At 35.1% G+C, this 24,820-nt stretch overlaps 2 protein-coding genes across 3 annotated transcripts; both read right to left on the bottom strand.

The window, feature by feature from the left end:
* Positions 1-679: 679 nt before the first annotated feature.
* On the bottom strand, positions 680-14,334 carry LOC107775594 (hexanoyl-CoA synthase). 2 transcript variants are annotated; one of them, XM_016595343.2, is made up of 14 exons: positions 13,846-14,334; positions 8,786-8,915; positions 8,419-8,666; positions 7,140-7,344; positions 5,587-5,627; positions 5,285-5,410; positions 4,558-4,631; positions 3,514-3,734; positions 2,873-2,967; positions 2,378-2,594; positions 1,594-1,719; positions 1,417-1,515; positions 1,045-1,257; positions 680-972 (listed from the first exon to the last, which is right to left on the bottom strand). In XM_016595343.2, exons 1-14 carry the CDS (start codon positions 14,106-14,108, stop codon positions 862-864), a joined length of 2,169 nt encoding a protein of 722 aa, XP_016450829.2. In that variant the 5' UTR covers positions 14,109-14,334; the 3' UTR covers positions 680-861. The 2 variants fall into 2 exon arrangements, with proteins under 2 accessions (XP_016450829.2, XP_016450830.2); XM_016595344.2 differs by lacking the exon at positions 1,417-1,515.
* Positions 14,335-16,448: 2,114 nt separating this feature from the next.
* LOC142174603 (uncharacterized) lies at positions 16,449-18,650 on the bottom strand. Its single transcript, XM_075240428.1, has 5 exons — positions 18,621-18,650; positions 18,243-18,464; positions 17,534-17,820; positions 16,857-16,949; positions 16,449-16,728 (listed from the first exon to the last, which is right to left on the bottom strand). Exons 1-5 carry the CDS (start codon positions 18,648-18,650, stop codon positions 16,449-16,451), a joined length of 912 nt encoding a protein of 303 aa, XP_075096529.1.
* Between the last annotated feature and the right edge of the window lie 6,170 nt (positions 18,651-24,820).

Raw genomic sequence — 24,820 nt, 5'->3', positions numbered from 1 at the left:
TATTCTGCCAACTTATACGCAGTTTACTAACATAAAACTTGCCTATGAACATGATAAAGGGTAGTTTGGTGCATTAAGCTTGCTATATGCAGGTATCTCGGTACACTAAGTTTGCGTTATATATGAGATCTGGGAAAGGGTTAGGTCATATTTGTTATGTAGGCGGTCTTACCTTATATTTTTGTGAGAGGCAGTCACGGATCAGCATCTATGTACAGTACCACATTTTAGTTGATATATAGAGAAATCTTAGGTCGTGTCTTAAAAAAAATATTTTAGTTGGTGTTTCCTATATTAGCTTGATCCAAAATATATTGGAATTCACTTGCTCCTATATGATGGAATAACAGAACTGATAAATATTACTAATAATTAGCTATTCTCAGAATTACATGCCATAATCATTCTCTTCAATTCACACGAAACTGCTGAAACATATTTGATTAGATCTTCTCCTTTTAAATAAAACACAATAATTTTGATTTTCAAACACAAATCAGGAACCTAAAATGACTATTTTCCGAAATTTTATTGCTCTTGAAACAATTCTTTTCTTTTTCTATGGGGCAGATATTTGACTCTTCAGGCAAGTTCCAAAACTGGCCTAGGTAATTTCCCCATATCTAGTAATTCCTAAACGAAGTTCTAGGTTTTGGGTGCTCTAATGGCGCTGGAATTAGATGGATCAATACCTTCAATCTTTCCCTGGAACGTTTCCAATTCACATGTAAAGTACATACTAGTACATACTATGTTGAACTAGTAATTATGATACTCCATTTGTTATGTGATAAAGAAAATTTTAACCATATTACTATGTTGAACTATTACATGAAGTGCCTTCATTGGGAATAATCTAGGTCACAGTTTGGAACCTTGCTCTGCTTGAGAAAACTGTTGCCTCAATACCCTTCTCATAACTTTATTTGTTGCTGTTCTTGGAAGTAAAGGGAGAGGAACAATACTGGAAACCTGCACATTTTGTGTTTAGGTTAGATAATTTTACCTAACAATATTTACATTCTTTCAAAGCTTATGCTGTACCTTGAACAGAGGATTCAACTTTCTCTGCAAAGCTGTGTTGAAAGAAATCATCAACTTGTCCAAGTTTCGTTCCAAGTTATCTGAATCCTTGAATACGACAGCAATTACCAACTTCTCAGGCCCACCTCCAGTAGGTGGTACTCCAACTGCTGCTGTTTCTAGTATATTTTCGTCTGCTGCATTGCATATGCGCTCAATCTCAAGTGAACTCACCTGACAAAACAGAATACCAGAACTTTTAGGAAAGGAAACATTGCAGTCCAGAAAAATGCTTGGCAACTCAAACGTCTATTCATATGCATAGTTTACTGGATCCTAACTCCTAACACTAAAAGTACTTTTTCGGATTCAATTTCGAGGCTAAATGCAGACCTTTATACCCCCTAAGTTCATTGTATCATCTGCACGACCATGTGCATGGTAATATCCTTTAGAAGTACGTTCAAACACATCCCCGTGCCTTCTTAGAACCTGTGATATAATAGTGTCACACAAGATTTTGATAGTAAAACTGTAATAGCTAGTCTATGGGATAATAATTTGCATTACCTTTCCATTCAAAACAGGCATTCCTTTGAAGTAGATCTCATTGTGGTCCGCATTCAGTAATGTGCTTGAAGCTCCAAACATGAGAGGACCAAGGGCCAATTCACCAGTCCCAGGAACATCTGATGGCTACACAAAGGTAAAAGTACTAGTGTTAAAGTGTCCCATAGTAGTAGAAGGAATGGACTATCGTCATCCTTATATGGTCTTGTGGAATATTCACCTCATGAGCTAGCTTATGGGGTTGAGTCACGCTCAAGATCCATTTTCTTAACATGGTAGCAAAATCTGACCTATTTCTATTCTTGGTTTACCCCAAATTTTAGGCCCTATGTATTGTCTACGCATGAGATGTCTAGTCTGAGCATAGGGGGAGGGGAGGATGTTAAGGTTCCCACATTGGTTGAGGGAGGGGGCTGTTATCTCCTTATATGGTCTTCGGCAATCCTCACATTATGAGCTAGCTTTTTGGGTTGAGTTAGGTCTAAGTTCCATTTTCTTAACATTCAGATTAAAATACCACAAAAACAAGCAACAAGGGGTTGTGAATATTTTAAGATGTGGCCAAAAAGAAAGCAGGAATCTGAATATTTTCTTTATGAGGATCCAAACAGAAGTAGCATGTTGCAGCTGCAGGCGAACTGATGACATTTGGTAAACACTCAACATTCACTAGCTTAAAAGGAACTTTCTATGCAAGCATAAAATGCACCGCATGATATTAATTCCAGTCCTGCTCTAGCAAATACTATTGAAGTTGCAGATATAAAGGTTGCGAAGTGCTTACTATAGGAAGACCATCGTCCCCAAGAATATGAAGACTACATCCCATGACTGCTGTGCTGAAAGCGGCTAAAGACTGAGGCTGCAACAATGACCCAGAAACAAAGGAGCCACCAATCTCTGTACCGCCGCAATACTCAATTATTGGTTTATATTCAGCTCTTCCCATCAGCCATAGATATTCATCCACGCTCGATGCCTCACCAGTGGAGCCAAAGCAACTACCATCATGTATGAACTTCATTAAGCCCAAGAAAGGGAAAGGAAAAATAGACTTGAGCAGAATTCATTTAATGCACATATGTACAGGAAACAAACATATTTGTCTTCAAGTTATATCAGTATTCTGAAACTTGAAGTAATGAACCAACCATATGCAAGCTTGGCCACCAATTTCAGTCAATTAAGAGATAACGAAAGAGAAATAAAACAAGGAAGAAGATGCAAATAAAGCCTCCTGGCGAAGCAAAAACATATGAGAGGGTCACTTAGAAACTACCGGATGGTCGACCAATCAAAGCCATCAGGAGAATTCTTCGCTTTCCAAGTCCTCACTATACTTGGGATCACCCCGAGCATAGTTACTTTAGCGTCCTGGTTGGGTTGGAAGAGGATTTTTCATGAGCATGGATAACAAAAGATATTCAAAATTTAAACAACATAGATTTGAGATGAATCAACTAAATTATTTAAAAAGTATCTATCAGATATTGCAATGCCGATTAGTTTACTGATACTGGGGCGGTGAGAACCCGCAGGCTTAGCAATAATTTTATTAAATTTTAAGACTGTAAATGCAACTTAAGTGTTTCCTCTTTCCACTCATGATTTTTTCCCCTCATCAATTAAAGCTAGGAGCAGTGCAACTTAGCCTGTTTCTTTTTTTTGATAGTCCACTCAAAATCAATCGCAAGGCTAATGCACATAGGAAGAGCGAAATCTCAAAGAAATAGATACCTTTTTTTATCTTTCTTTACTTCAAGCAACAAAATATATCAGGTTAAACGAAAACAAAGTAACATGTTGTCAGCTAACACAAGAATTATCTTATTTGAATAGAATTGTGATACAAAGTGATTTTAATCGAGTCATTCAACAAGAAATAGGAGAAAAAAATGTGTAACAACGAAAGAAATTAACCTGAACAAACTTAGCAAAGCCAGAATCAAGGGGAGATCCATTATACAAGGCAATGGACGCCCCATTCAATAGTGAAGCATAAACAAGCCAAGGTCCCATCATCCACCCAAGATTAGTGGGCCAAGCAACCACGTCACCTTTTTTTATATCCATATGGCACCATCCGTCAGCAGCCGACTTGAAAGGTGAGAGGAGACTCCATGGAATTGCCTTTGGCTCTCCTGGACCATTTAGAGTTTTAGTCGAGACCACTTATTCAATTGCTTTCCATTACCAATTCAATGAATTCTTTAGAATCAAGTGATAAACATAAAGGGGATTTTGTTCCCATTTCAGTTTGACGGTTGACTTGACTACCCAGTTATTCATTATTGTTTAGAAAGAGGGTATCTATATGTGTGTAACAAAACAATTTATGTGCGTTCTTCAACCCTTAATTTATTATGAAAAAGAATCTTCTACTCACCTCCCTCCTAACCTTCGCAAAACAAAAAAGGGAAGTGTCACTACCAAAATTTAACAAAAAAAAAAAAGATTGACAATCTTTCCAGTGGAAACCCAAGAATTACACTAAACTGGTATCCAACATCATGTAAAACTTTTGTGTCCATTCCAGTGTACAATATTTCCTATTTACTGTGTTGTTCACGTGACAGGCCCGAACTTAATGATGCTACAGTGGTTACACGTGACCCTTAAGTGAAGCCACTGTGATTACACGTGAACTTCCTTGCTTTCCTTCTTCAAAAATAATATTATGATCTTAACAACTACTTCTCAATCTCACCACCTTCCTCATTACTGTACCACCTAAAACCACAGTAGGCAAGGGCAAGTAACTTTCCTAACACTAAGTTTAGTCACTATTGCCTCCCACAATCTTCCAGCTTGCTCTAGATTTATCCTTACCCAAGAATCTCAATCCTGTCCTCACATAGTAATATCCCCAGCTTTACGATTTTGGAGGGTGTCACTCAGTTCAAAACAAAATTAAAATGCATATTGGCATGAAATAATTGGACACAAGTTTAACTTTTACTATACCTGTTGTGCCAGATGAGAACAGAATGTTTGTAAATGCAGTAATAGGTTGTTCTACTGCAACAAACTCGAGACCCCTGCAATGCGGGAAATTAAACCATTATTCCCAGCATCGGAACATTTCCAACAATTAGCACTCAATGGGAAATGGAGGTCACATTTTGTAAATGAAGATATAGTCAGAGATGACAACAGTAGACTTATTCTTTTTCATAATTTACCAAAGAAGGTGTGTGTGTGTGTGGGGGGGGGGGGGGGGAGGTAGGCTCTGAGCCCTACCCGTTTGTTGGAAGCAAGTAAAACCAAAGTTAGAACAAGCAGGGAGACATTTTCCGATACCTCCATAATACAAGCTAAGGATGGATAAGCTCACCCAGCTATGTTTTGAGGTTATGTAAACAAATTGTTAATTACCTAAATAAGTCATGTGGGAGAAGATTCCCCTCCCTAACACTAGAAGACAAAAATGTGGTTGCAACTCATCTTAGGCAGCACATGTATAATGAAGTATGACAGGTATATGAGAAGAATTAAGTATTATGTGGATTCCCCTCCACATGTATTATGAGAAGAAGAAATAGATGCAACATACCAAGCTCTGAGCCAATTCATTGATAACAATTAAGTATGACAGGTATAAAGAACACACATTTTACTGTCCGTTTCATCAATTAAACATGTAGAAGAGAAAGAATTAAATGACAAGAATATCTGTGAAAGGAGTTCTTACCTGGAATCTTTCACTCTTTCTAAAAAGTCAGGCCAAGAGATGTCTCCATCACGTAATTGTATGCTTAAGCTGGAGGCTCTATTGGGAATGACAATTGCTGTCGGTGAACGAGCATCAACAACTCGACTGCAGTTTCAACAAGTGAGTCAAGAAAGAAATGAAATGAAAAAACGGAAATGCAAAATTTACTAGTGGCACTAGCAATTAGGCATGAACCTGGATGCAGTTCAGAAGGCCTTTGAGGAACACAGAAGAAATGAAAAAAATTAAAATGTACATCAGAAAGAGAAGAGAGAGATGACCTGTACAAGGGTATCTTTTTATCTCCACGGAAAATAAAATCCTGGATACATGGTTGATAGATAACAAAATTAAACAAGTGAAGTACTCAAAAAAAAAAAAAAAAAAAAAAAGAAACTGGAAGCTAATGGGCAAAATTGCATATGCAAAAAGGAGTAATAAGAATGAGATTATATTTATTTGAACCAAAATTCAACATTTATCGGAGTTTTGTCAAATGTAAGGAATAAAAATCTAAAATAAGTTTAATTTCATCATAGAGGGGTCCATAAGAAGCAGTGATCAAATAAGAAAGACAGAAAATAGTTTGTGTACTGGATACGTCTGTAGAATGTTAACCCAACTAGATTTGTGGAAGCCTATGTAAAATACTGGATCTCTCCGGAAATCTCCAAATGCCTTTAATAGAGACAAAAAGACACAACGTTCATGAGTATGAAGAGTTTACTTCTCCATGTTCGAACTATTTTGTTTCATTTGAAGGATTCAAATATGAAGCCATAACAAATCTGCTGGACGCTAATATTTGAAACATTCTTACATTTTTTATATTTGAAATTCATATACCAGCTTTCAGTCTCAATGTGGTCCAGTCATTCCTCGGACCCGCACATTGCGAGAGCTCAATGCACCGGACTGCCCTTATTTTGACTCTCAAATAGAATTTCTTTCGTCATGTTAATACATTGACTTTGGGTGCTTAATAGACTCTTCACCAAATTTCTCCAAGTTTTTTCAGAAATAATAAAATATCATGAATAATCTTTCATTAGGTGACTACTTCATAAATCTTCTAGATCTCTTGGACATAAATTGATTATATCCAATACTGACATATCTAAATATTTTAAGAAGATATCAAGCCGTAATCTTACAACCAGTCTCTTGTCCCACTAATTTGGTCTCCCATATAATCTTCATACATTCCCTGATTGATGTAAAATAGAAACTCATAATAAAAAGGGCAACCCGGTGCACTAAGCTCCCGCTAAGCGCGGGGTCCGGGGAAGGGCCGTACCACAAGGGTCTATTGTACCCAGCCCTACCCTGCATTTCTGCAAGAGGCTGTTTTCACGGCTCGAACTTGTGACCTCCTGGTCACATGGCAGTAACTTTACTAGTTACGCAAAGGCTCCCCTTCGTAAAATAGAAACTCATAATATTTTTTCGAATTCACATGTATCTACTTTTTAGTGCATATATAGTAACACTTTATTAATCAAATTTTCCTCAATTCGTTGCTGAATTTGGTTATTATCCGACAAATTGTTGAATGACGAACTATAAAACCATCTAGTACTATCAGAATTTTGGATTTAGTACTATGTTATCAGGTACATCACAGCCAATGCACCAGTGTGGTCCTGTCCATGCAACCACAACTTTTCAGAATGTGGAAATGCTAGCATGAAAAGAACAAGAAATTTGCATTGGTCCAAAGAAACTCTATATCAGACTCAACTGGAATTAGGTTTGTCCAATGACCTTAAAGAGAACATATATGATACAACACCCACAGAAAGAATAATATCCTCAGATTAGATAAGTACAGCACCTGCGTAAAAATTGCTTTTGCTTTTGATAAGATGAGCCTTGTCGAAATTTCACTTGGAGCAAAACTATCAGCAATTGACACAACTACATAACCAGCAAGAACAATAGCCAAGTAGATCACCACAGAATTAACATCCATCGGCATATCTATAGCTATGGCAGATCCTTTCTCCAAACCCAGGGTTTCAAGAGCATATGCAACTGCCCTGTATGAAAGGTTACAACTGTGAGAAATTGATGTTTCTCAGATTTCAAAGTCAAGCAAACTTGGAGAAATGCAAACCACAAGATGCAACTTGGACTGCAAAAGCTGTAAGCTGTATGAAAATTCACATTATAGAAACTGCAAAGTCGGGTAAAGTTGGAGTAACATGTCCATCACAACGTCATGCAACTTGGTGAGCATTTCTAGTGTCAACCATAAAGTATTCCCCAGAAGCAGACGACGGGTCGTTAACAAACTATATGTTACACATTTGAGTAACGTAATCATCAAACCACAATTTTTGGGCACCCTAAGCATGTTTCAAATTAAGTACCAAAGAATTTCTAGACAAATGCACTTGCAGGAAAAGGGGGGGAGGCATCCCGCATTTACGCAGGGTCTGGGGAAGGGCCGCACCCAAGGGGTGTAATGTAAACAATCTAACCTAATGCAAGCAATAGTGGCTACTTCCACGGCTCGAATCCGTGACCTATAAGTCACACAGAGACAAATTTACCATTGCTCCAAGATTCCCCTTCAGACAAATGCACTTGTAGGCAAAAGCAAAATATATGCGAACAACTCGGTTCACATGCTAATTTACAGTTTACTTCATAGAATAGTAGCAAATTGCTAGACTTAATGCTACATGCACAATACAACTGAGAGTTCCATCCCACGTTCACATGAAGAGAACGACGCAGAAAGTACTCCTACATGAAACCACCGGGAATAGAACAATAAAGAGATATGAAACAGGTTAGATGGATTCAATTAGTAAATTAGTGATTCACTGCTACTTCATCCCCCCACCTCTCTTTTTGACTTAGTTACTACTTAGAGAATTGAACAAACAGGACCTCCATGAACTTAAAGTTAAATCATATTGCTTTCAAATTTTTAAAATTGCTGGCTAGTGGTATTTTCATGTAGTTCACTAGTTTCTTAATCTATAACTTATATTTGAAAAAGATGTTATCATTTCACAATATCAGATAAAACCTGATCTAGATAACTCTCGTAAACAGAACATCAGTTTGTAGAGAAAATAATTAACAACACCAATGTATCTTACCAAACTGATTCACATAACTCCTTCAAGGTCATTTTTTCAACAGGTGCTTCGTCATTTCCTTCACTTCGCCACACTATGGCTACATCACTTAAAGTCCTCTTTCTAAAACTGAGGCAATTCTTCGCTGGGTTCACTCGCGCTCCAGGAAGCCACTGACCACCTGGATGAGATGGACTCTCACGTAAAATACATTCAGGAGGAACTGAAAATGAAATATTCATTTCCTCCAATATGGTTTTCCAATATACCTAGCAAATGAAGTGATTGAGCAGGAAATGAGAGAGTCAACAAAGGCATGATTCCTTATTAGCATCAAAAGCACAACACAGAAGATCAGGAATTCATCCTCAAAGTACTTTCAACCTACCTCTGACTCGGAGACTGAAAATCTTTGAAAATCAGAGAAGCTAGAAATTGGGTCTTCATAATTTGATCCCAAGAACTCCTTTCCATGCCACTCCAGAAGTTGACCAATATTCGTCAAACCTGCATTTTTTCTGTTCCAACAAATGTGAAATAAAGTTGACAATAAGAAGAAAACTCTAACAAAATTCTAACAAATTTAAGTTCCGTGAATTCTATAACACACGTCATGTATTGTTTTCTCCATACAGTGCACGCAATAATGCAAAAAACTACTGCAGTTGATTTAGGCTAAAAAACTTATCCCCCCCCCCCCAAAAAAAAAAAAAAAAAAGCAAAAGGGGGATCACCATTCAGATAAATAAGTAGTAGTAGAAAATTGGCATGATTGACATCCGCTAAACCATTTGACAAGCAAACCCACAAAACTATGCCGCGTGATAGTAGACTCATCCATTAGTCCCAAATTACATTAGCTATCAGTTAGATGTCTTTGCTTTCAAATTATTGAACGTAACTCCACACGTGCAAGTAAGTTACTAAGATTTTTCACATGTACATTAGCAGATTCCGCCTATGTGAGCTTCAAAAGCATAGTCAATCACAAATCCAGATAAAGCACGATGGTCACGAAGTTGATATCAGTGTAAAAATAGTCAAATTATGACGAATCCTTTGAATTCTAAAACTTGGAACATTGTCAGTGCCTCCAGGGGCGGCCCGACGTATTTTGGGGCCTAAAGCCAAACTTTAATGAGGAGCCTTAATGTTTTCAATTTTTTTTAATTATTTGAAGTCAATTTTTCTAGCTTTTTTAGATGCAAAGTTACTAATAATTTTCTTATAATCAGTTTCTCCTAATAAGTCTTTCTCAATTGACAATATAGCTAACCCATTTAATCTCTCTTGAGACATTGTTGATCTTAGGTAAGATTTTATCAATTTTAATTTTGAAAAGCTTTTTTCCGCTGAAGCAACGGTAACGGGAATTGTTAACATTATTCTATAAGCAATATAGGCATTTGGAAAAGAATCAAGTCTCTTTATTTGATTGAGTATATCGATTAAACTATTATCTTCTACTTGTACTATTTCCCTTAATACTTTCAACTCAGAAAATAAATCTAAATCATCAATATCGGATTGATTATTATGCTTTAAGAAAAGTCCAAGATTAAGACAATGTGTTTTTAAATTTCCATCATCTAGTGATCTTAGTTTTTTACCACTAAATAGAAAACCAAATATATTTTCATACGCTTCAAATTGTTCAAATCTATTTTGAAGTGAAAAAATAGTCTTGTCTACTATGTATAAAAAGTAATCAACTCTAAAGGACTCTTCAAGAGACTTTGAGATTCCATTATCATCATTCTCATCAAATTGTTTCTTCCTAGATATCACACGTTTTTTCGAAATTCGAGTTCGATATTCATTTAAATGCAATTTCCTTGGCAGAAATCATAGCAGTTGCAAATCCTTTTTCTCTATATTTGTTAAAAGAAGAAATCAAACCTTTTAATTGATCTATGGAAACATCAATATGCATGTCTTTTGACTGCATATTTTTACTAACTGAATTAACAACAAATAATATATCATACCAAATAGTCATACCCAATAAAAATACAAAATTTTCGAGTTCATATGTTACTAAGCAATTAGCTTCACTTTTAGTTTTTGGATCATCACTAATTTCTACTAATTTCAATAAAGCATCTCTTATTTGTGGAGTTTGAAATCTTATTGCTTTAATGCTTTCAATACGACTTTCCCAACGAGTTTGTGACAATGATTTAAGAGTTAGACTGGGTACATTATCCTTTAATACTTTCCATCGCTTAGTAGAAGATGAAAATAGTGAATATATACGTTGTACCACTCCAAAAAATGATATAGCTTTTGTACAAGAATTAGCCATATCACAAAGTAACAAATTCAGATTGTGACAACCACATGGTGTCTAAAATGATCTAGGATTTACATCAAGAAGTCTTTTTTGCACTCCTTGATGTTTTCCCTTCATATTTGACCCATTATCATATCCTTGCCCTCTTAAGCTATCAATATCAAGTCCAATATTTTTTATTTCATCTATAATAACTTCAAAAGGACCTTTCTCACTAGTATCATCTACTTTTAAAAATTCTAAAAAATATTCATTAATTTTTATTGGAGTTGCTGAAATATCCATTCTCCGCAGTATAAAAGACATTTGTTCTTGATGACTTGTATCCGGAGTGCAATCAAGTATGATCGAGAAATATTTGACTTCTATAATTTTATTCTTAATTTCACTTGCCAATAAGTTTATCAATTCATTTCGTATTCTATGACCAAGGTAATGACTATGAATTTCATCATGCTTAATTCGTCGAATATGTTCCTACATGACAGGGTCAAATTTTGCAATCATTTCAATTAAACTTAAAAAATTTCCATTATTCTCTTGATATATCTTTTCATTTTTTCCTTTAAATGCCAAATTATTTTTTCCAAGAGTTTTGATCACAGCAATAATTCTTGATAATACATTTTTCCAATGCTCATTATCTCTATTGATTTGTTCTTGAACATCTTTATCGATTGTTTTATCTTTTTGCAGTCTTATTTCTAAATCAAGCTATGCAGCCATGTTAATAATATGTTCATTTGTTGTTTCATGGGTTTTGAGCTTAGTACTAATATTTCTCCAATCATTACTACCTTCACTAGCTAGTTTACTGTTACAAGTTCCGGACCTCGAACTAAACAACTTACAACAAAAACAAAATACTTTATCTAAGTCTTTAGAATAAACTAACCATCTTCTATCATGTCTTTCACCGTTTGCCAATTTTTGAATATAATGTGTAGTAGAAAAATGTTTTGAAAAATTATCATTCGGAAAATTTGTGTCAATTATTATAATCGGTCCCTTTTCTACTAATAGATCTCTCAACTTTGTATCTACATTAGTCCATTGACTAGGATCATATATATTTATAGGAGTTGAATTATCTATTTCATTTATAACCTCTTGATTTTTTGAGGATCTATTTCCGACTTGTCACTTACTTGTTCTTTTTCTACTTGAATATTATTAATTTTAGAATTATCTAACTCAACCGAATTACTAACTTGCTTATCTGGAGACCACTCTCCCAAACTTTTTGATTCAAGATCTTTATTATTCAATAAAAATTTATCAAGTGCACCTTTTTGAGATTGTATTAGATTTTGAATTCTTCTTCTTTTCTTGAGTTTTTCATAACCGGATTCATACTTTCTATTTGACATACTTATCTTCTAATAAATAATCTAAAAATGCACTAAATAGCAAAATATTAAATTTTAGATGAAAAAATAATAAAAAGATAGAATGATAGAACCTGGTTCAAGAACGGATAACTTGATATCAAATTAAATTTCTGCTCGAGTATGCTTGTTGTAAGACTTGAATTATGATAATAGAACGAACAAAAAACACTCCACTATTTTTTGAATCAATACACTGAACTCTGAAACTCCACAATAATCTTTGGCTATTGCAAAATAGAGGCTTGAATTGAAGAACAAAGTATAAAAATATAATATGGAATAGTGCACACGTTTTTGTTTTCACTTTGCTTGAGAAAGTTGTGACTTGTGATAGAAAAGTTAAAACTTTAAAGGAAAAGTTGTACTTGTTTATGTACTACAACCAATAAAAATATATTCCTACCTAATTGATTATTTTCCAAGATATCCTCCTTAAAGAGGGACTCTTTCCATTCCCGAAAGGACTCTTTCTATTCCCAAAAAGTTAGTAACGTTGGTTCTTACCATGCAATTGTACTTTCAGATTTTATTTTATTTTGAAAATAAATTACCATGAGTAATAGAAGTGGGCCCCTCCCACTGGCATTCACAATCTCAAATTTATGTTCTCTTTTTGTGCAAACTTTGCACGTTAGTTTTTTTTTTTTTTTATATATAGAACTTAGGTATAATAAAAAAAATGGGTGGGGCCTAAAGCGATTGCTTTACCTGCTTTATGGATGGGCCACCTGAGTGCCTCTAAAGCATATGACTAATTTAGCCAATCCCAAACCAGTTCGCAATTGAAGCTTAAGGCATCTCCAACCTTTACCCCATTTTTGGTCCCCAAAATGGGGATTTCCCCATTTTGGGGACAACTTACTCCAACCATTCCCCCATTTTTTTTCTCAAATTTTTTATATTCTTCTCTCTCTTCTATATTATATTATTATCTTTCATTTCAATTTCATTTTTTAATTTCCATTAAACAAATTCCATCTTTTATTTTTATTAATTTGTAATTTCCATAATTAAAACAATTCCATAAAATTTTAAATAATATAATTTGTAAGCAATTATTATAGATTAACTAATACTTCAAATAAAAGTGAAATCATTATGGTACAAGATTAATTAAATACATATTACATAACGATAAAATTCATTCGAAATACTAGATAAATATTCAACCTCAACCTCTAGTATTCTCCCATAAATGATCTATTAATGCATTACGAAGTGCAAAATGAGCATCTTTGTCCTTAATTCTTCTATGTCGAAATAAAAATTCTTGAAATCGTTGATTTTCATCTACTGCTATTTCTACATAAAAATAATAAATGCACGAAAATTAATTTATCAAAATTACACACCGAAGTTAAGATATAATATTAATATTATAAATACATTACATAAACATAATGAGATATATATAAAGAGATAAATTAAAAGATTAAATAATAAAATAATAATAAAAAAGTGATGAATAGTAATGGGGAGATGAATAATGTACCCATATTTGAGGGAACACTATTCATCCCCATTTTGGGGACAAAAATGGGGGAGGGTTGAGCTAAATTCCCCCAAATTTGGAGATGGCCTTAGTGTACTCAACAGATATTTACCGACCAATGTAAAAAAATAGTCTAATTATGACCATTCATTTAACAATTAGATCAAAACAGAGGGATAGTTGATTGAGTGACTTGATAAACTGATAGAATCCATTTTTCCCGTCTTTAACCCAAAAAATGATCAAATAAAAGAAAGAGAAGAGGGACTAACGAGTCGGGTAACCAAGCAGGCGGGTCAGGGCCAAAATCCTTGTAACATCCATAGTACATCATCTGGTGTAAAGAGAAAGGGAGTTTCGGGGTGAGAATTTCTTTGGAAATATGGTGCCATGTTTGGGGAGTGGTAGCACCGTAATTACGAACAATTCGGGTGAGTTTTTCGTGTATTTCTCCGGCGAGTTCAGAGGCTATTCCTAGAGCTTCAACGTCGGCGACGGTGACGGAATCTAAGCCTTTGTAATTCTGATGTGCCATAATCCTACACAGTCCACAGCCACTGCTGTAAATTTTTTGCTACACAGTGGTAAAAAGTGATTGATTACACAAAAATTAGAGAGAAATTAGCATATAGTATGTGTGTAGGCAATGATTTATCAAACACGTTGGAGTTGGGTGACTTGTTGGGTATTAGATGAAGATAAACTGTCACTATCTACCTGTCAACCTTTGATTAATTTGACTGATTTGGCAACTTGTTGATGGCTGCCAAATATGCCCATTTTTTTAGTTATCTTGTTAGAATGAGTTTCTATTTTGTTAGTACTTTGGTTCATTTTACCTGATTCTAAAATATTAATTTAGTTTATATACTCCATCTGTTTTAATTCGTGTATCCAACTTTTCTGTGTATCCCATGCTAATTAGTATAAATTTTTTAAAAGGATTGAAATATTTTTAGAATAAGCATGCAATGAGTTACATGGCTGGCACGTCTTAAAGTTTGTGCCTTGTGTTTAAGAAATTGTCGCCTCCTTTATTTTTTACAAATGCATATGTATCAAGAAGTTGTTTCATAATGAAAAGTAGTATTTTATAGAAGCTGTACAGAACTTAATCATATCAATATATGTCTTCTTTAGGGTGGCTAGTAAATTATTGTCAATTTATGGTGTACACGATGTAAAAGTAGTTGTGAATTGTGGTAAAAGATACACAAGTAATTATTAAAATTAGTAAATTTGATTCATGTATATAAATCACAACTACATGTACACCGTTTATCTGATTCAGAATTATGAATCCTACCATCTGTGAATTTGATAAAAGAATATTGGTTGAATTGTGTAAATATATCTTAATACAAAATATAACACAACAATCGCGTGTCAGATGTTGGTAGTGATATATTGTCATACTTCATGAAAAATTTAACACTTCTATAAATTAGAGAATGATCGATACAAATTACTTTTTCAACCAGAATTTGAATATGAATTTCTTAAGCTTTCAAATAAAAAATTTTATATTGAAGAAAATATAAAAACTGATAAAATTATACTTAACAATATTTATAAAACTGAAAAAGAATCGTTGATTTTTCAAATTGTGAATCATGTGTTGAGATCTAGAACCAATTGATCAAGTTTGTGAGTAGAAATGAGAGATTGAGCTGAACAAAATTAACTCATTTTTCATTGAAATCAACTAACCGACTATCTATGTACAGTAGCTATATATATATATATGTACAGTCAACTTAACTCTAACTAACTTCTATTAACCGCCTCTATTAACTTAGCTGATGACAGATGTCACCTAAAGACTTTAACTACCTAACAGAATGAGCTAAAGAAGCTACTTGATAGTTATAACTCATATCGATCCTTCAACACACTCTCTCAAGCTGATGGTTGAAATACATCTTTCAACCCCAGCTTGGATAGTAGATAATCATGTTGTGGCTTTCACATACTCTTAGTCAGTAGATCAGTTTTTTTTTTGTAGAAATATGATGTGTCTTTACCATTCCTTGAATAATTTTCTCTCTAACAAAGTGACAATCTAAGTCAATGTGTTTTGTGTGTTCATAGAATATGGGATTGACTGCAATCTAGATTGCAGCTTTGCTGTCACAGTATAGATCAATAGGCAATTGAATCTCCACTCCTAGTTCTTTGTATAGACATGTTAGCTAGGTTAGTTCAGCCACTATTGAAGCCATGCTTCTGAACTCTGCTTCTGCAGAACTCCTTGCCACAATGTCTTGCTTCTTTGACTTCCAAGAAATTAAGGCATTTCCAAACTTCACCAGATAGCGTGTAACAAACTTTCTAGTCTGCAAGCAGCCTCCCCAATCTGAGTCACAATAGGCTTTTATTTTCCTAGAGCTTTCAGAGGGCATCAACAATCCCAAACTAGATGCATTCTTGATGTACCTTACTACTCTTAGTGCAGCTTCCATATGAGATTGGGCTTATGCATAAACTGGCTAAGAACCTGAACATCAAAGGCAATGTTTGTCCTGGTCATTGTCAGATACAGAAGTCTCCCTACTAGCCTTTGATATTGGCTAGCATCAGATAGCAGGTGATCTGTATCTGTATTGTCTTTGTCTGTTCTTTGATTGTTGATGAAGTTGTCATAGTCTGTACAGGTGAGTTTCTGATTATGCTCTAATAGAGCACTAGCAGGTTTAGCCCCTCCGAGTCCCAGCTCAGCAATTAGCTTTAGGATGCCCAAGAAGAACTTGAGCTCACAAAGATCCTTCATCTTGAACTTGAGTTACATATCACATCTAGTCTGCATAATAAGTTGAGGACAACTCCCTGTAATCAAAAGGTCATCAACATACACTAAGACAAGCACTAGCATGTTCTACACTTTCTTAGTGAACAAAGAGTAATCAAAATGGCTTTGGGTGAAACCAAGCTGCAGCAAAGCATCAATCAGCTTCTTGTTTCGCTGCCTTGGTGCATGTTTGAGGCCATATAATGATTTGTGTAACCTACAAACCTTGTATGACCCTCCCTGAGTAGAAAAACCTCGTGCCATGTCGATATACACTTCTTCTAACAAATCCCCTTGAAGGAAGGCGTTGTGAACATCCATTTGAATAATGTGCCAATGCTTAGCTGCTGCAACTACTATAACTAACCTGAATGTGACCATCTTGGCCATAGGAGAGAAAGTTTCTGTATAGTCCAACCCTTCTTGCTAGTTATAATATTTAGCCACTAGCCTTGCTTTATATCTTTCTACAGCTCTTGGGGCTGTGTATTTAACCTTGAAAACCCATTTGCATCCAATGGGAACTTTACCAACTGGCAAGTCAACAATGCTCCAAGTCTTGTTCTCCTATAGTGCTGTAATCTCTGACTTCATAACAGCAATCCATTTAGGATTTTGAACTACTTCATTATAAGATTGTGGTTCAGTAATAGATGAGTAGGCACTTAGTGCAGAGCTATAGGCAGAAAAGATGTTGGCATAGATTACATAGTCTGATATGGGATAACAACAGTTGGACTTCCCATGAGTTGGTAGCACATAATCCTTCGTCCATAGTGATGGTTTGGATAATCTTTAAGATTTTTTGCTAGGTTCAGGTACTTCATTATGTAACACTGGTGCTGAAGCCTCAGTGGGATGCTCTGAATTTGATGGTATACTGGTGTCTGAAGTAGCTGATAAGTTTGAAACCTCAGTAGATATTAAGGGATCAGCAGGTGGTTCAATAGGTAGCTCTGTATGAGGTGAGTGAGAGGAATTTTGAAGGGATACTGGTATATTGCTTTTAGAGTAATATCAAGGGAGAACTCTAAAATAGGGAATACTGATGATATAGGAGAGGTGGTGTGTTTGAAGGGAAAAACATCCTCCCTGAACACCACATTTCTACTGACTATAAACTCCTTAAGGCTAATGTATACATCTTATAGCCCGTTTGAACCACTGAATACCCAATGAAAACTGCAGGAACAACTCTAGGAGCAAATTTATCAGTTCTCCTTACTTCTAACACATAGCCTAGGCATCCAAACACTCTCAAATGAGTGAGAGAAGAAAGAGCACCATGTAGTACTTCATATGGTGCTTTACCTTTGAGTATTGAAGCAGATAGCCTGTTTCTAAGATAAATTGCAATAATAACACACTCTCCCCGTAATCTGAGTGGAATTGAAGCTTGGAATCTGAGTGTTCTTGCCACATTGAGTATATGCTTGTGCCTTCTCTCAGCCACTCCATTCTGTTATAGAGTGTAAACACAAGAGCTTTTATGAGTGATGCCTAGTGACTTAAGCAGTTCTGTCATTTGAGTATTAAAGAATTCACATCTATTGTCTGTTCTTAGAAATTTAACAACGGAGGAATGAATAGTTTTAACCATTGAGAAGAAGTTCCTAAGAACAACAATTACTTCAGTTTTTTTGAGGGTAACAGATAAATCCAGGTGAATCTGGAATGATCATCAACTATGGTTAAAAAATACCTATTTTCATCATAAGTAGGAACCCAGTAAGGACCGCACATATCAGCATGAATAATGTCAAAGCTGGAATGAGCAATTGAAGTACTTAAAGGAAACGGTAATCTTATTTGCTTAGCAACATGACAAACGGTACAATGTTTTGTAGTATCATCAAATTTCATAGACTGAAATTCACTTACTTTCTTCAGTATATCCAAAGTTACATGACCTAGCCTCATATACCATAGGGAAACATTTATTCTAGTATACTCATTGGTATTTACATTAAGAGATCTTGGAACAGAATTTGAGTTTGTTGTAGTAGATGCACCACCAATTGCTTGTATTATACTCTCAGAAGTCAACACATACAATTCACTATCTTCTTTACTAATCTCCTTCACCTGTTTACTGAAGAGATCCTGAAATATACAAAAGTTAGGAAAGAATATAGCTACACACTTCAGATCCTTTGTAATCTTTGAGACAGATAACACATTGTATTTGAACTCAAGTATATGCATCACATTAGTTATTTTGTGTCCAAAAAATATGTATGTGGAGCCTAGGTGTCTTACAGTGGCTAAATCTCCTGTAGGTAGATACATTTTCCCTACTTTAGACTGTCCCAAGTGTTTTAAATTAAACCGCATATATATCTTATGCACCATATGATTAGAAGATCCAGTGTTAATTATCCACTTAGGCTTATCTTCGAGAAAGATTGTATTGTGTGACATACCTGCTGTCATGGTTGAGCCACTATTCTCACTTCATTTTCCAAGCATCTGCATAATTTGGTTGTATTGCTCCTGTGTAAATTGAGGAATTCCACTTAGTGCAACCTGAGCAAGCTGGTTGTTAGTGAGATTGGCTACTTGTGAAGATGCTAATGGACTACCATAGGTTAGGACAGTGTTGGTTGAAGTGGGGTATGTCCCTCCAACAAAATTGTTAGAGAACTGATTCTCTCCAGTATAAGCAGTTGAGTTTGCTGAAGAATACTTCTTTTTGGATTTGAAATCTAAGGAATAACCATTAAGCTTATAGCAAGTTTCCCTAGTGTGGCTTTTGAAAATGCAATAATCAGAATACAGCTGGTTCTTCTTTTGCTTGAAATTATTAGTAGAATATGAACCTCCTTTGTTATTGAACAACAATTGATTATGGTTCAGAGGGCCAGGGGAATAAGAGGCAGGACTAGAAGAGTAAGTAGCAGGACCGGATTTATTAGCAAACTGAGATGAATTAGGGTGACCCTTACTGGTGAACAAAGTTGTTCCTTCATGAATTTCTGCTTCATTTGAGGAATGATTAACCAAAGACCTTTTACTTTCTTCTGAAATGATCATAGAATATGCTTTGTTTATAAAGGAAATAAGAGACATATTCAAGATCTGGTTGCTCGACTGTGCATAGAACTCATTCAGTCTCAATTAAAAACTGTAGCAGCCTTTGATACTCAAAATGTTCTACATATCTCTTTGATTCTACATAGCTACAATCAGGACAAGGCACAAGAGCATCAAATTCAGCCCAAAACTCCTTCAATTTAGATAAATAGGAGGACATTGATTAGATGCCTTGTGACACAATAGCAATCTGCTTATGCAAGTACAAGACTCTCGAGTTGTTCACCTTTTCAAAGCTTTCTCTAAGGTCACTTCACATCTTGTGAGCACTTGTGGCATATATCATTCCACTTAATAACTCAGTGTTCACAGAGTTCATTATCCATGAAAGTACAATATCATTATATTTTTTCCACAAATCATAAATAGAAGGATCAAATTTCTCCTTAGAATATCGTCCATCTACAAAACCTAATTTGCTCTTACCCAGTAGACTAATACGCATAGAACTACTCCACAGAGCATAGTTTTCATGTCCAATTAGCTTGATTGAGATTAGAGAGCTACCTGGAGTATCTGACAGTTGGAGAAATAGTGGATGATATTGATCTACAATTGTAACACCCACACGACTTAGATCTGCAACTAGAGTTGTACTGTTGGATAGAATTTGGGTTGTATCAGTAGTAGTATCTTTAATTCTTGTGCCTGTGCTAGTACCAATAGCTCTGATCACCATTGAAGATAAAAAATCGAGAGCTTAGGTGAGAGTGCAACACAGAAAAGTAGAAATACCTAATTGCTCAAAAACGACTCAACCTAAGATGAGGTGAATCGAAGAAATTATATAGATAACCAAAGTTCTAAATACAAAAATCAATTGCGAGTAATTTGAGTGAATCGATGTCTTCATCGGCTCTGGATACCATGTTAAGATCTAGAACCAATTGATCAAGTTTGTGAGCAGAAATGAGAGGTTGAGCTGAACAGAAAATGAACTCATTTCATTCATTGAAATCAACCAACCGCCTGTTTGTGTTCAGTAGCTATGTATATATATGTACAATCAACTTAACTCTAACTAGCTTCTACTAACTACCTAACAGAATGAGCTAAAGAAGTTGTTTGAAAGCTATGACTCATACTCGTTCCTTTAACATCATGTTTATTATATTTGACTCATCCACAATTTTTCTTAATATTCCTAATATTAGTTCCAAAAGCATTAGTTACTTTAGTTTATTTTGCTTTAAAATTGATTAAATTGACTCAATTTTTTTTATAAAAAAAATATGATAAATAAATTATGACGAACATAGAAAGAACAGTCTTACTGGAATAAAAAATATATATAAGAATAGTCACGTATTAATAGTAACCAATGAAAATGTGCAGTCAACCTGACGTTTAGCTTTCATGGAAAGCCATAAAACACTACCAACTTTTTGGGTAAAATATATGAATTTAACTTGATTCGGAGGAACAAATATTCATTTTCTCAAGCCTATATCGTACCATCTTCTCTTATTTTCTATTTAGAGATTTTTATTTCCTCGTTAACTGTGGGCAACAATTCTAGTGGGCGTTTGGACATAAGGATTGTAAAATTCCAAAAAAAAACGAAAAAAAAATCAAGTGAAAATGACATTTGAAAATTAGAGTTGTGTTGGACATGAATATAATTTTGGATTGTTTTTGAAGTTTTGTGAGTGATCTGAGTTAAAATTTTGAAAAATAACTTTTTAAGTTTTTCAAATTTTCGAAAAATTCCAAAATACATCTTCAAGTGAAAATTGAAAATTTTATGACCAAACGCTGATTTCGAAAAGAAGTGAAAAATTTCTTTATGTCCAAACGGGCTCCTAGAATTTGACACTCAAAATTAAGAGAACGTTATTATAGAAAGGAAAAGAAAATAAATAGAAAAAGCAATGAATTAAAATTATTACCACTATTTCTTTTTCAAATTGAATGCTACTGTCCATTATTCATTATGCATGAAAAGAGAAGTTTTATTTTGTGTCTTATACAATTGACACTAGTTGTATGAGGCTTTTTTTGTCTCATAAATTTGTGGACCCCAATCTTTTACTTATAATCCACAGAAATCTAGATCCACAAAACTGTAAGACAAAAAAATTATCTCATATAACTAGTATCAATTGTATGAGACACAAATAAAATTTTCGTGCATGAAACATTCAGACGCTAAAGTAGAGTGCACGCACAAGATTTTACAGACTTCCTCTGTTTGGATTTAGGTGTAAATTTGGCTCCACTAATCTTTAGGTGTAAATTTGGCCCCACTAATCTATGCATTATTAAAGGAATCTAATCTTCCCATTTCTATATTAATTAAAAAAAAACTTGTCTCATTTCGTTACACTTCTGAATGTTATTCACTCATGTGAAACACGTCTAATGCAAGAAATAGAGCAATAAATTAGAAAGGGAGAGTACAATATATTGCAGAGACAGCTAAGTAATCAGAGGCGGATCTACCATGTGAAACATGGTTCACGTGAACCCGTGATCCTCGGGTTAAAGTATGGATATGGTGTACATAATTTGAAAAAAATAGATATATATACTTGATGGAACCCATGGTCAAAAGAGACTAAGTGGTGCACTAGTTTTGGTCTCTTATTTCCAATAGCCTAAGGTCAGGGGATCAAATCCCTTACCAACTTTTTGGTTTAATATTTTTTTTTAAAAAGTAACAGTGAACTCATCCTTCAAACATCCTGGATCCGCCTCTGGCTAAGTTCATGATCCACAATCATAGAGTCTTATTAATTACTGGAGACCAAAATATGTAATGCCCAGAGGCGGATGTAGTGTTCTTCCGACGGGTTCAATTGAATCCATAATTTTCAATGCGGAGTAAAATTAATATGTAAAAATTTATTAAAATTGCAAAAAAGTATATACGAACCCATAACTTTAAAAATATAACGTGTTCAATGCTAAAAACCTTAAAAATTGAACTCATATAGTTTAACTTCTGGATCCGCCTCTAATAATGTCATACATTACATTGCAACTAAGTAGCATATATACAACTTTGCAAAGATGTAGTCCAAAAAACTAGGCCAAGATTCAAGTTCAACTTCAAATAGGTTCTTATAGTCCCTATTATGTTTTAAAAAAATAAGCTTCTAACTCAACTTCTGAATCAATAACTGTGACTCAACCATTAGTTTAACAATCAAATCTATTTGGGCGACGGAAATTAGATTTGTAGGTAATCCACCATTGTTGAACAAGCTTAAATAAGTGAGTTTACTGGAGATTCAGACTGGTTTTGAACAAAATTACAATTGAAACTTATAGAAGTTCATTGTAGGTACATTTTGTATATATGTGTATAATTAAAGGTAAAACGTTTTTTCTTGGAAGAGAAGGATGTTGAACTCTGCATGAACGTGATATGTGCTTTATAGGCAACAGATTTCTCCAAACTTCTCTTCCTTAGAGAAGCATTTTACCTTTAATTCTTTTGATTAGTATTTCCATACTTTTGTCACTCAAATCATTGTCTGAATCCGAAGAAATATCACCAATCCCATTAAGCTTTTACGGATCAGACTTGGAAGAAAGTTGAGAATAAAACTTCCTTTCATCTTTGTCATCACAGAGTCTTATGATCCCCGTTTTATGGGAACTGCCATGAGCAACGGACAACTTTCCATTACCATCAACCTTGTCACTCTCAATTAAACTTCTTTTATTCTTGGAAAATTGATGGGTTTTCAATGTCTTAGCCTTATGCTTCTTATGTTTTGATGATCTAACAAACTTATTGTGAAGAACCAGATAGAGAATCTGTTCCATAGGATACATTTCATATGAACTTGTCAGCAAATGGACGAACGACCACGGAGAGAAACACAACAGAGACCTGGTGACTTGGTCCCTTAGGGTTCTCTGACAGAAGTACAGGTCAAGTGCACAGCTGGAACGTAGCAGAAGAAAGTGACCATCCGGCAACTGTTACAGAAGAGGAACACAACCAGGACCTGGTCCGTTGGTGTGTCCTGACAGAAGTACAAAGTCCACTATCCAGCTGGAACGCAACTGCCCAGAAGTGGCTGTGCAGACAGTGCAACAGTTACTTCTCACTAGGAAGAAGTACACCAAGAGTTGGCATCACTATATATTGTGATATCTTTTGTGATAAAACAACTTGGTGCAATACACACCATCACTTGTGCATTCAGTGATATTCTCTCAAGAAGAAAAGGCATTCATCCGGCATTGAAATCACTGGTGTGTCAAGAACAAGAAGATAACTCCACTAAGGATCAGTTTCTAAACAAGTCTTATGTACATCTATAGTTGAGTTGTAATCTTGTTAATTGTTCTACATTATAATTCCTAGTTTGCTTTCTCAGAAGCGTTGTCTTAGGAACAAACCAAATTTGTAAACTTTAGAGTTTATGTTGTGACTAGGAATAGTCATAAGTTAAATCCTCTGTAACTAGAAAAGTTAGAGAGTGGCTTGTGGTGATTGCATCATAAGTTAGTTTGAAGTCTTTGCAATAGGGTGTTTACAAAGTGGCTTGTAATATGTAGATTACAAGTTAGTTGAGTTAAAAGCCTACAAGAGTAGGTCGTGATTTTTTGATCCCCTTGTGTGGGATCTTTCCACATAGAAAATCTCTTGCTTTCTTTACATTCAGTCTTTACTGCATTCTACGTATAAGTCTCATAGAGGACCAGGTACTCTACAGTTTGGTGGACTCATATAAGCTATCAATTGGTATCAGACCGGGTTCCTCCTATCAAGCTAACACCTAAGAAGGATCCTAAATGGCTGCTCCACCAAACTTTGAATAAGGACAATCAACCTATAGACCTCCCAGATTCAATGGTCAATACTACGGCTGGTGGAAGACTCGGATGCATGATTTCATGATGGCTAAAGATTCAGAGTTGTGGGACATCATTTGTTATGGTCCTCATGTTCCCATGAAGAAACTTGAAGAAACATGACCATTGGTGCCCAAAGGGAGAAGAGAGTACAACGACATTGACAGAAAAGATGTAGAAAAGAACTATCGTGCCAAGAAAATCTTGATGTGTGGCATAGGACCTGATGAGTACAATAGAGTATCAGCTTGTGATACTGCCAAAGAAATATGGGAAGCCTTACAAACTGCAGACGAAGGAACCACTCAGGTCAAACAATCCAAAATAGACATGCTCACCACTGAATATGAACTCTTCAGGATGAAGGATGATGAGTCCATACAAGATATGCCCACCAGATTTACCTCCATCATAAATGAGCTTCACTCACTTGGAGATGTCATTCCTAGAAACAAGCTTGTAAGGAAAATTCTCAGTATTCTACTTGGGTCTTGGGAAAGTAAGGTAAATGCCATCACTGAAGCTAAAGATCTATAGACTTTGACCATGGATGA

This window comes from Nicotiana tabacum, chromosome 20, assembly GCF_000715075.1.
Source record: "Nicotiana tabacum cultivar K326 chromosome 20, ASM71507v2, whole genome shotgun sequence".
NCBI classification, from domain to species: Eukaryota; Viridiplantae; Streptophyta; class Magnoliopsida; order Solanales; family Solanaceae; genus Nicotiana; species Nicotiana tabacum.
Note: the sequence above shows the minus strand (reverse complement) of the source record. Positions and strands in the feature narration are given on the sequence as shown.